Below are 13179 nucleotides of genomic sequence, written 5' to 3'. Positions count from 1 at the left end.
TCCAAGAAAAATGGAGGGTTCTTACTAAGTCTAATATTAGAATCACAACTCTTATTATTATTGAATAGGTAACATTTGTTGGCAATTGACACTCATCCGGTAAGGGTTAATGGATTTTTGGGTTGTCATTTGATGGCAACTCTTCTTCAGGTGATTGAAACTCATCTCTAGGTGTAAACATTCTATCGGGATTCATTACTTTGTTTTGTTTGGGTTAACCGACATTCATTTCACTTAACTGGAATTCACTTTGCTTCACAACCGGCTAAGTCTTGATCTCGGTAACGTGCATTTGGAACCTGGTAATGGATAGGACCCAGGTAGGAGATCTTAAGGCCCCGATTATTTATTTCATGGATTTTATGGTAATGTGTGAAGACCGACATGATCATTGGGATTATGTTTGAAATTCATTACGATCCGGCAGCTGATAGGTTTATAATTGTCATTGAAGCCCACATGGTGGGAGTTAGAAGGATTTTTAAGGAGATCCTTTCAGCAATAGATCAATGTGTTTTGGAATGCGAATTTTTGGTTGCGAATTATTCAGTGATTATCGGTATGCATTTTGGTCAATGATTATAAGCGTTTGTATGCAGTTTCACGTGCACAACATAACCAGTAGTAGAACAGGGCAAAACAAAGCATCAACAAACCGGTACATAGTGAAGGTTATCAGAGCATGAACCAAAACTTATTCACCATGGTCAAATGCATCTTATAAGTTCATTCTACTTTGTGATTACTTTGTAATGTTTTGTAAGTCAGTGAGACTTCCCATTTTGTGTTTGAATAGTGGGCTCTAGGTGATTGGTTTGATTGCATGTGCAATCCCCTTTATGTAATATTTGTATACCTTGACCAAGTATATAGATATTATGGGTATCAGCCCCACCATGGTTTTTCCCTTTATAGGGTTTTCCACGTATAGATATTGGTGTTATGGTGTTGCCTTTTATGTGTTATTTGGTGTATGCACTTTAATTTTATTTACTGTTAATCGGTTAATAAGAAATAAGTTGAAAACTAACTTTACCGGTAGAACACTGATTCCCCACCCCCCCTCCCCCGTCTCAGTGTTCTTGGATTCCAACAACGTTCACATTGAAGATGATGGCTGAAAGACTCATGAAGATAATGGATGAGGGAATTGCTTCGATTCATAAAGATATCCAGGATGTTGATTTTTGGCCCACTAACCAAGGAAGATTGATAAAAAAAAATTCAAAATGAATACATTGACTTTTAGAACTAGTATTGTAAAGAGCATCAATATTAGAAGAGGAGAGATGAAGCAATAAGTGACCTAGAAATGACTTACCAAAACTATGATTGCTCTAGTTGGAATATGATATCTCCTCCTCTTGGCAAGGAATATGATACCTTCAAGATCAATAAATTCGTACCCAAAAACAATGACAAAGGAAAGGCCAAAGAAATAGATAAAGAGGGTGGAGAAGACAATGAAAAGGAAGAAGGTCCACATAATGAAATGATAAAGAAGAATAGAATTCTATGCAATCGGTTTTTATTAATATGTGTCCAAGTATTATCTACATGTTGATGTAACATGTGATAGATATGATACCCTATATGCTAGTATATACTATCTAAACTGGGTCTTTTTTTTTGTGATGTAGCATGGTTGGGGCTTTGATAGTGTGATCAACTTGATCACTTTTATCGTAACCAAACATGCATGTTGTTGCTTTCTTTCGATAATTGATCTTCAATTAAAAAAAAAATCATGGGTATGCCTTTTTTTACCATTATACACATATTATTGTTATCTAACAATATATATATATATATATATATATAGAACAAAGTTGATTACAAAGAAAGAATAGTAGTTCAAAAATGAACCCCAAGAAAATAATAGGTAATTACAAAGTAACCATCACAATACAACTAAACAAAAGTTGATCCAAAGAAATCGACAACAAACTATACAAATTACAATGTTGAACCAAGGAAAACAGTAGCGAACCATACATATTACATTGTGGCACATATTAAACTTGAAGTTTAAACAATTGTTGAAGCTAGCTTGAACCTCTGGCCTACTTTTCATGCAAGTGCATAAACAGTATTTGATATCTTCTGAACATACGCTATAGGTAACATCCTTCTTCAATTGAAAACATGAAGAGGCGAGTTGCAATATGATGTCATAGTAAAACCGTAGCATTTCTACTTCATAATGAAAAATATGATTAGAAAATAGAGATAAACATCTAAAAATTAACCACAAAAGGAAGACAAATAAATAGACAAGATACTAATATTAGTATAATACTTAGTGTTAATAAAATTTAATTTAGCAGCATATTTATATATTATCACATCTAATTATTGTTTGTGCTTTTTATCATTTTGTGCCCAATTGACTGTTGGGATAATAATTAGAAAGATCCACTTCGAGGAGTTGCCAGCGTGCCATCATCGTGTTCTCTCCACAGATATTTTCGGCACGTTGTGGACTTGGAAATATAATGAACGTTTGGGGCTCCAACGGCTATCTATTTCCACAATTAATAAAATGAAAATCCTTCCCCACATCAGATCAATTGGCCAATTCTTTCTCTGGAACCCCATGTGACACAGACTGATTCGCAAAGCAAAATAGAATTTTCTCACAAAATCTAAGCTTTCTCAGTCTCTAGAGCTTGACCGACTTTACTTTGAGAAAAGCTAACTAAGCTCTCACAAGTTCATAATCTTGAAGGTAGATTGACTGACCTGTTTTGAAAAGTTTTCTTGATTTAGTTTGTCAAATCTCGTATGCATTTGTTACATCAATCTTTTTTTGTTGGGTGTCTACTTAAGTGTCTTAAAAACTTTGCAGAATGGAGTTGCAGAGAGCAGTTTCGATTGGTGCCAGAATAACAGGAGCCTTACATACTCAAAGACACGATGATGCAACTGCTGATACTTTTCATAGTACGAGGAATCTGTCACATCAACAAGAAGAAATGTCAACCCTTATGCACAATGCAGAGGTAACTAATTATCTTCTTGTGCTCTTCATGTGTTGCAGGTCACTACTAAAGTTCTCATTGTATCTTGGTCTATAATGAGTGTTGACCACTTTTGAGAAGATCCACTTGTGGGAATAAGGGATTTTCTTTCATTGTTTGAATTTTGTACCTCTTCTGTTTGGACAATTTGTTTAGGATACTTAAATTAGAGTCACTTGGTTGAGTAGCTTGAAATTTGAACCTACGTTACTTCCAGCAAATTGGGTTTTACCACTTGAGCACATTCCTTTGAGTCAAGATCACAACTACAAGGTGAAGTAATCTAACCCCAATTGGGTAGAGCAGGACTTGGTTCCTCGTAGGGTACTTGCCACTCTGTTATATTTTGGCTTTGAGATCTGAATTTCCCTCACTCTACCAAGGTAGAAAATATGTTCATTGGACTAAAGCTCGTGAATATATGAATGCACCTGGTTATATCCAGTGTGAACACCATAATTCTAGCTGACCACACCATATTGAAATTTGAGCCTAGGTTTCACCTTCCTTTGACCTCAAGATCATAACTACAAACTGAACTGACCTGACTGTTTGAGTGCAAACCCCAATTGTTTGAGCTGACCCCAATTGGGTAGAACAAACCTTTGGCTCTGCTTGGGTTGTTTAACTCTATTATATTTCGGCTTTAGTAGTTGAACCTCTCTCACTTTATCAATACCACATGTTCGTTGTACTAACGTTCATGACCATGTGAATGCACCCGGCTATATCAGTATATCTTGTTTGAACATCAAAATTCTAGCTGAACCTACTTAGATAGGGAAAATGCCCTTGCCATTTCCCAGAGGTGAGACAAGATTATTGAGATTTTATTGTGATCAAGGCTGGGGTGATTCCTCCTGCACTTAGTTTATTTTCTGAATTGCCAGCCCCTGACAACTGGTGCATATCCCATGCTGGAGATCTTCTCTGCATCCCATTTCGGAACTTGGATGTCCTTATAAGTATGAATGGCCCTTTGAGCCCCGAGTCTTGCCAGCTCAAAATTGTTACCGACAATTTACATTGGTAATGGCTTGGTATTTTGAACTTGGGCAATCTACGTATGAAAATATCAGTTCCTATTTCCTAGTAGACTTTAAATTTGATTTTACATTCGGTTTCCATCTTTTGACTTGCACCCAAGGGGAAACATATTCATGAGAATCTACTTGAGGTGCTGACTTACTGGAGAGATTGCTTCTAACCTGCTTGGAAACCTGCTCACACACTGCAGGATTTAACAAGAATTACAGCCCATTTTTAAGTAGCACCCAGTTGGACTCAATGTTTGGATTGGTAATTGTAGCTCAAATCAACATCATGATTTGGATTTTTAATTAAATTGGACCTTTAATTGGTAACTCACTAATGCCATCTGAAAACCATTATAACAATGATTCTTTTATAAGCTCAGATGTTTAACTATATGGATTTGACAAAGTCCATGCATCATACAAATTACTTGGAAATTTGAATAGACATAGAATAGTTTGAAATTCAAGTCCATTTTTACAGCACTTTCCTTGTAAGCATAATGCTTCTCTTGTCTATTTACACTATCTTTGGGATTTAAACATTTTATCTGTTATAAGTTTCCGGTCTCCTGTAGTAAATCACTTGCTTTTGCTCTCAGTGAGCAAGAATTCTTATGATTGGCATCGAATTTAAGTCCTAAGTATGTTGGCATTTTAACTAATAGCCAGGACTTATCTTCTTCTATGGCTGAGCGTGCTGGATTATTGCCATTAGAATTAGGATACGTGAGTGAACCAATAAGGGGTACAACAACATTCTATTGTTACTAGAGTTTCCTAGTAACTATGCTTAATTATTTTAGGACCAGCACACATATAAAATTTTATGGGACATATTTTAAGTACCTATCTGATGGTCTACATTCTATTTTATGAGTGATAATGATCCTAACTACCCATTCTTAATTCACTTGTTATAATAGAGCACCATTGCTGTTAACAGATTAACCAAAATCCTGTCTTGAAGGCCGTACATGCTTAAATTGTCCTTTCTGTGGCACAGTTAAATGTTCTTTTGTTTGAACAAGTATTTGAACAATACTATTAATTTACCATATCATCTATGTTCTAAAGTATACATGGCTGTGCATTCCTATTTGAAGGGCTGTTAATTTAGAATACAATCCATGTTCTAACGTATATACCAGTTGTTATTAGTACTTACAGGGAAAGTATCATTGCAATCTTATTTTTCTTCTACTTACTATAAGACAATTAAGTCTGCTTATGCGTGTAGCATGTATGATACAATTATCTAATGATAATATACCCAATGAAAACTGATGAAAGAGGAGTAGAGGCTACATAACATATAATCAAAAGAAAACTAGTGACCGTACTTGGAAACATTGATAAACTTCCCCGTTTATTCAATTTTAATATTTACCACTTAGACTACCATATGCCATGTTATTCGAAAAGATGGCATTTAAGTTTCTCAATGTCATTTTAAAACATTGAGGAACTTCCCAATTTTTTAATTTTAATATTTACCACTTAGACTACCAGCTCAGGGTGTTATACATAAAAGGTTTATTAAAATGACACACAACAGGTGCTATCACATAATGTTCAAAACACAGACATAATGCTTATATCTGATTCCAAATTCTACATTATTTATTTAGAAACTTGGCTCTTGGGTGTTCACATAGATAGTTTGGTATGAGAAAAAGCTGGTGGTGCTTTTTTTCCCAATCCTCGTGTTTTCTGTTGTTAACATGCCCCAAATGTTGACAGTGGAGGGTAAATATCTTCACTTTCTCCTTGATTGTTTAGAGTGTATTACCACCTGAGGAGAGGTTGATAATCTAACTCAGACAATTCAGGTTATCAAGATTAGAAATGTTCAATAATCCCCCATCATTGTCAGATTTTAAATCATATCATAAATGAAGTTTGACCACTATCCCCTGCCTCTGGATTTGTTTCATTATTTCCACTGGTAAGCAACTTTTGAGGTAACTGTTGCCCATTTTCAAAACATACAGATGGAGTTTTCTTTATTGTTTTCCTGTGATAATTGTTACTTTTGCATGGCAACTAACAATTTATTTGGATCACTGGTCAAGGAGTCATTTGACTTATGTAACAGTAATGCCCAAAATTTTCTACCATTTTTTCATTTTATGCACACCCAAACACCTGTCTTCTAACATGTAATAAGTTTCAGTTGGCTTGCCAGTATAGTTGGTCCACATGTGCACAACCTTACCATGATTTGCTTATCAAGTAGATAAGAAGGGGCGGCCTTGAGCAATGAAAGGCCATACAATAGCCTCCTGAGGCAAAATGAGCTCAAGATCAACACAATATTATTCATCCATTAAATTCCCATTATAACTACAGAAAGACACAAGTCATGACTATCTGAACCTCGTCTATCTTCTCAATCATCAGATTGTTTCATCTATCAGACTTTAATTTATGCCTTGTAATTTATTTTTTCATAGAATGAATTACTTATTATTTTGATGGGTAAAAATTTTCACTCCTATGTGTGCCCAGTTATACTTCCATGTTTACATACCAAGCTAACTGAATTGCAAAAGCTAAACCATTTGTTCTCTAATGTTTACTTTTTAGGAACATTTATTAGCAGCTTTCACTATACATCACATGAATTTCAAGCTCAATTTGTTCTCTAATGTTTACTTTTTAGGAACATTTATTAGCAGCTTTCACTATACATCACATGAATTTCACTCATGTGTATTACAATGGTACAAGAGCAATGCTGTATTTGATCCACATCCAGATCCAGCAAATAGAGTTGATCGAGCTGGGTCAAGGTTGGTCAGCCCCATTCAACCAACATGCCTTTTAGTTTTGGACCTAAGTTAATTAATAATTGACTAGACGAGATCTTTTAGAAGCGTTCACTATACATTGCATCACTCATATGTATTGCAATGGTACAGGATCAAATGCTGTGCTGGATTTATTCAAGCTCAATTTGTTCTCTAATGTTTACTTTTTAGGAACATTTATTAGCAGCTTTCACTATACATCACATGAATTTCACTCATGTGTATTACAATGGTACAAGAGCAATGCTGTATTTGATCCACATCCAGATCCAGCAAATAGAGTTGATCGAGCTGGGTCAAGGTTGGTCAGCCCCATTCAACCAACATGCCTTTTAGTTTTGGACCTAAGTTAATTAATAACTGACTAGACGAGATCTTTTAGTAGCGTTCACTATACATTGCATCACTCATATGTATTGCAATGGTACAGGATCAAATGCTGTGCTGGATTTATTCAAGCTCAATTTGTTCTCTAATGTTTACTTTTTAGGAACATTTATTAGCAGCTTTCACTATACATCACATGAATTTCACTCATGTGTATTACAATGGTACAAGAGCAATGCTGTATTTGATCCACATCCAGATCCAGCAAATAGAGTTGATCGAGCTGGGTCAAGGTTGGTCAGCCCCATTCAACCAACATGCCTTTTAGTTTTGGACCTAAGTTAATTAATAATTGACTAGACGAGATCTTTTAGTAGCGTTCACTATACATTTCATCACTCATATGTATTGCAATGGTACAGGATCAAATGCTGTGCTGGATTCACATCCAGATCCTAGAGATGATCAAGTTGGCCCAAGGTTGGTCAGCTTCAGTCATCGAACATGTCTTGTAGTTTTGGACCTAGGTTAATTAATAATTGACTACACAACCACATCGAGTGTCTATCTATCGATAACCTCTCATAAATCTGGCACAAATAATTAAATATCCAAACAAAGCTCTTGGTACTGCGATATAGAATCTGTTATCAATGAAATGCTTCTGGATGACTTTGTGTACGATTCAATGTTTTTAAATGGCAAATTCATCCTATAACAAACTGTATAAGACAGTTGACATTGTCATTTCTTTCATAAATGAAATCTTTACTGTCTATTCATGCCACATAGAAAAGTATATTAACAAATGGATTAACATAAACCCTGAAACAAACAGCAATTATCAATTTGTAACATCTACAAACAGGAGATTTTTATTGTCCACGTTTCAAAATATGACTAAGGAGGCCCAAAATTTTCATTTTTACTGAAATGGATCTCTAACATCTAAAAATTGCTGAAAGGAAATGAGGTAATAGAAATTATACCAAAAACCATCTACACTTGTAAAATAGAGATAACATAAAGAACATAGTGAAAACTGGAACATAGATGGCAACAGATTCGACTACCCTGGACTTCACATGTATGCATAACATCCAATTCATGCTTTGGATGGCATTTCACACCCTTAAACTGGGTCCATTCTTCACCAACTGTTCACGTTGCAGCAGCAGAGTTCCTGAATGGAGGCTGGCTTGTGAAAACTCTTCAATTATTGGAATGACACAAGGAACTTAAGATTTTATTTCATATAATTGTTTGGTAATTGGTTTCTTATTATTATTCTATGCCATTAACAGCTTCATTCTGATCCAAAGGGAAGATTCCTAGAAATAGGGGTGTCCTTAAATGACGTTTATCTGTTTGCAGATACATGAGCAACCGCTTCTTGGGCTTAATAGTGTCTTACTGAGTCAATAATAGTTCTGTCCACATGAAGGTTTATGCTCTCTGATTTTGAGTGTAACAATTTCTATTCAATGCCTATCTGGAAAGAAGTAGATAATTATTATGAACCCTTTCCTTTAAATAAACACCATATGTTTACAAATTCTCTTCAGAAAATGTTATTGGATATAAATTCATTGTTTGTTTTCTCTGGCAGATACTCTTGAGCTCTCTCACCTTTTCCGGTGGACCGATGCTAATAGTAATAATATATGTTGATTTATGAAATTTGTAATTGCCCATCCATCTTTCAAAAATAATAAGAAAATTCAAAATACATCATTTCAAAGAAAAAATTGAAATTTCTTATCAAAAATCATATGCATCCAGGTATTCTATTCTGCATAATGTTTAATTGAGTTATTTGTGGCCCTTTTTTGCACAGGAGATGGTCAAAGGAGAGACTACACCAGATTTGGCAGAAGGCAAGAGTTGTATCATTAGCCAGTCTGAAGATGATCAGATTAGCAATAAATCTGTTCATGGGCTCAATCAAACTGAAGATATCAAGAATGATGATAACATGAATTCACTCAAAGCTTGTGAAATCCATGCAAACAATGTACCTGAGGCTGAAACAATGTCATCACTGGAATCTTCTTCTAATGTGACTATGGTTGTAAGCAAACAAAGCCTATGTACTGCTTCTGTTAAATTCCAGCCTAAATTAGACAGGGAAGATAACAAAAAGGCATTTACCTATGAACATTCAGATTCTTTTGAAAATAAAGATACAACAGAAAGCGTAAAGAAAGGGACCGAGAAACATGACAGATGCACACCATCTGCAAATTCACACATCATTGGCACTTCTTACAGTAGAGGGTCTCCTATGGACTGGTTCCCACGACGGAGGACAGAATCATATCTGGAACGGAAGATTAGGATGTTGCAGGTATGTAAGTCCTCATTTCATTATACCTTATTAGTTTTATAAGGAAGTCACCTTTCTGCTACTTATTTTTATCTTAAGCTGATGACAGGAAGTGGAAGGCATGAATGGCACACTTGATGAAACTTTGGGTGGATCAAATCCACACTTATCTCGAATAGAAAGAGAAAAGCTTGAAGCTCAAGCTGCAGCAGCAGTAGCAATGGATGCTCATAAAGCTGCATTGGTGGAAGCTGCCTGGTGCCGCATCCTTAAAGCAGCTAGGTTGTATTCCAATATAACTTATGGATTTGTGTATCTTTTGAACCAAAATTATTTTGTTCCACTATTCTTTTGCATCTAATGTCATGTACTTATTAAATTACATTTCCATATTTTGTTACTTGTACTCTCAATTCAGAATTCCGTGTGAATTGGCTGAAGTAGAACTGCAGAATGCTGAGAAGAAGGCTGCAGAATCTTTTGATGCAGCATCCGTACTTGGGGTAGTTATGCATAACAAACCTGGAAGTTCCAAGCAATCGTTGGAAGTTAAAACTTCAACAGCTAATGGAAGCCAAACACATATTGTTTCTGCCTCATTTCAAACAGCCTTTGAAGTTGATAAGGAAGTTGCTGGAGCAGTAAAAGTAGCATTTTCCCATTTAACTCATTTTCCAGCTTCTGCTATTTCAGATATTTTTAATGTTAATGACAATGCATGCAGAAGTGGCAATGCCTTGGATACCGATTCAATTGGTTTTGATGTCTTATCTTCTGAAAATGATGATCAAACTGAAGGTGAACACCAGACTGATTCTGATCTTAAAAAAAGCAGAGACACTATTGATCCTCACACAAATTGTGCTCTAATAGGGAAGCATGTTACTAATGAATCTTTTTGCAAACCAAAAAACCATCCAAAATCTCAACACTCCAAGAAAGAACCTACTGATGAAGTTGGAATTCGAGATGAACTTATTAACCTAATGCTTGAGAGAATGAAACTCATTAAAGAAGAAGAGCTCGTCTCTCTTGCAATGATAGTTGCAACCCGAGGCCTTAGTGCTATGCTCAAGGAGGAGAACAAGGAACAAGAACTAAATAGCAAGTGCAATTCAGGAAGTCTAGGAGATATCTTGGTGAAACATGTTTCTCGTTTGGAGGCAGAAAAAGCTGCTGCTGCTGCTGCTTCTAAAGTATTAGTGCCACAAGATTCAAGAAAGAAAACCACTCCTCAAACATTGCCTGATCTTGGAAGCATCCTTGTAAAGCATGTTTCAAAACTTGAAAGGGAAGTTCAAGAAGCCAGAAAGTTAGCAAAAGAAATGCAATCTGAAGACCAAAATAATGGTTATGATAAAGAGAATCGAGATGTAAATTCTGCTTCAAACAAGAATACACATGCTACAAACAAGGTCAATCTTGATGTTGTCAATCCTAAAAATATCAACGATTTGGATAATATACAAAAATCCAATTCTACTTCCACATTACCTTTTTCTCATGCTGGTACTATTCTGGTCAAACATGAAATGAATAATGCCACAGAAGGTGATCAAGAAGCAAATACAAAGCAACGCCATTATAATGAGGAACATGAGGAGAGATTAGATAAAGCATTGGTCAATCAGGTCTCAAAATTGGAAAAGGAGAAACTGGCAGCATTGACATTGGAAAGACAATCATCTCAAAGGGAGCAAAAAGATCAGTACCAATGCGACAATTTAGATAAGATCTTAATCAAACATGTTTCTCAGCTGGAGAACATGAAAATGGCAGCACAAGAAGGTTTACATAAAATTTTGAAAAAGCAGATGCAAAATGATGAGAAAAGTGATGAAGGTTTAGATAAAATTTTGATCAAGCATGTCTCTAGATTGGAGAGGCAGAAGCTAGAAGCGTCCCCAGAAGCATTTCAGTGGGTGAGAAAACAACACCAACATGATGAGAATAATTTGGGGAGTTTAGATAAGATCTTGGTCAAACATATTTCTAGACTTGAGAGGGAGAAACAAGAAGCATCACCAGAAGCATTTCAGAGAGTGCAAAGAGAACAACGTCATCATGATGAGAATAGTTGGGAGAGTTTAGATAAGGTCTTCGTCAAACACATTTCTAGACTTGAGAAGGAGAAACAAGAAGCATCACCAGAAGCATTTCAGAGAGTGAAAAAAGAACAACACCATCATGATGAGAATAGTAGGGAGAGTTTAGGTAAGATCTTGGTCAAACATATATCTAGACTTGAGAAGGAGAAACAAGAAGCGTCACCAGAGGCATTTCAGAGAGTAAAAAAAGAACAACACCATCATGATGAGAATAGTAGGGGGAGTTTAGATAAGATCTTGGTCAAACATATATCTAGACTTGAGAAGGAGAAACAAGAAGCATCACCAGAAGCATTTCAGAGAGTGCAAAGAGAACAACACCATCATGATGAGAATAGTTGGGGGAGTTTAGATAAGGTCTTGGTCAAACATATGTCTAGACTTGAGAGAGAGAAACTGACAGCACCAGGAAATGAAACATCTCAAGAACATGAAAACAACAGCATTTTGAAAAGGAACAAAAATGCTAGAGATCAAGAGATACAACACGCATGGAGAGGTATGAGTCTTGGAAATTCTTTAAGGCCTCACTTTTCTAAGCTTGAGCTTGACAAGGTAAACACTACATTCTTCCCTCAGAAAATATCATGATTTTTTATAAATTTTGTAATTTTTCAAGCTTTCAACATATTTAATCAAACACCCCATTGATGGATATTGTGCTTTGTCAATAAAGGCTGCTTGGCTGGAAGCAGAGGAGGAAGAACTAAAACGTACATCGAAACACTGAAGAAAGATGAGGCCACAAGCTTTAACATGACTGTTCCTTGTTTATGGTTATTGTGCCTTGTCAATAAAGGCTGCTTGGCTGCAAGCAGAGGAGGAAGAACTAAAACGTACATCGAAATGCTGAAGAAATATGAGGCCACAAGCATTAACATGAGTGTTCCTTGTTTGACAAGAGAACCTTTAGCTTACAGCTGAGCAGTATGTATTCCATCAATGTCTTTCAGGACTAGCACCTTACTTCATACTTATTGAAGTTCAAGCCTAGTTCAATGACATGTTCCTTCTATCTCTGGATTGACCAATGTATAGAGAACATTGTTTTATTGTCACTTTCATAATTAAAATATATTATGTCTCTTTTGGCCATGGCAGTCTTATGTTGCTGAAATGTCATTCTCTCTGAATTTTAACAGCTACATGTATCATACTGTAGACTGTACAACCAGTAATGGTTCTGGAGTTTGACTCATTTCAGTCGTGTACTGAAATTTCTTGTGCAGATGTCTGAAATTGTGGGTTCTTTCTTTTAGTTTCAAATCATGGTTTTTTAGAACCAGGAAATAAAACTTTCCTTACGAGTTGGTTGAGGTTAATCTATTGAGTGGCACTCGATCAGTGCTATATTGGCTATTCAATCGTGTATTGTGAGCTGGTTAAGATTATGATCTATTGAGTGGCACTCAAATCAGTTTCATGCCACATTTGGCTATTCAATGATTGTGTTTATGAGTTTGTTAAGGTTATAATATTTGGCTATTCAATCTTGCATTGTGGCATTCAATCAGTTCAATCAGTTTCATGCCATATTTGGCTATTTAATCT

The 13179-nt window shown here is 35.8% G+C and overlaps 1 protein-coding gene across 2 annotated transcripts; it reads left to right on the top strand.

Annotated features, from left to right (window-relative positions):
* The first annotated feature begins 2449 nt into the window (after window positions 1-2449).
* Window positions 2450-13071, top strand: LOC131068741 (uncharacterized). Of its 2 annotated transcripts, none has more exons than XM_058003990.2 (6): window positions 2450-2728; window positions 2862-3002; window positions 9032-9541; window positions 9630-9802; window positions 9939-12183; window positions 12305-13071. In XM_058003990.2, the coding sequence occupies exons 2-6, from the start codon at window positions 2976-2978 to the stop codon at window positions 12356-12358; spliced, it is 3009 nt and encodes a 1002-aa protein (XP_057859973.1). In that variant the 5' UTR covers window positions 2450-2728; window positions 2862-2975; the 3' UTR covers window positions 12359-13071. The 2 variants fall into 2 exon arrangements, with proteins under 2 accessions (XP_057859973.1, XP_057859971.1); XM_058003988.2 differs by having other exon boundaries at window positions 2849-3002.
* The last annotated feature ends 108 nt before the right edge of the window (window positions 13072-13179 follow it).

This window comes from Cryptomeria japonica, chromosome 5, assembly GCF_030272615.1.
Source record: "Cryptomeria japonica chromosome 5, Sugi_1.0, whole genome shotgun sequence".
Taxonomy (NCBI): domain Eukaryota; kingdom Viridiplantae; phylum Streptophyta; class Pinopsida; order Cupressales; family Cupressaceae; genus Cryptomeria; species Cryptomeria japonica.
Note: the sequence above shows the minus strand (reverse complement) of the source record. Positions and strands in the feature narration are given on the sequence as shown.

What these genes read in the sequence shown, in the direction of transcription:
- LOC131068741 (XM_058003988.2), top strand. Translation starts at nt 2,850, where the DNA reads ATGGAGTTGCAGAGAGCAGTTTCGATTGGTGCCAGAATAACAGGAGCC. An exon ending in CCCTTATGCACAATGCAGAG is followed by an intron (nt 3,003 to 9,031) that starts GTAACTAATTAT and finishes TTTTTTGCACAG; the next exon opens with GAGATGGTCAAAGGAGAGAC. An exon ending in CTAAGCTTGAGCTTGACAAG is followed by an intron (nt 12,184 to 12,304) that starts GTAAACACTACA and finishes TTGTCAATAAAG; the next exon opens with GCTGCTTGGCTGGAAGCAGA.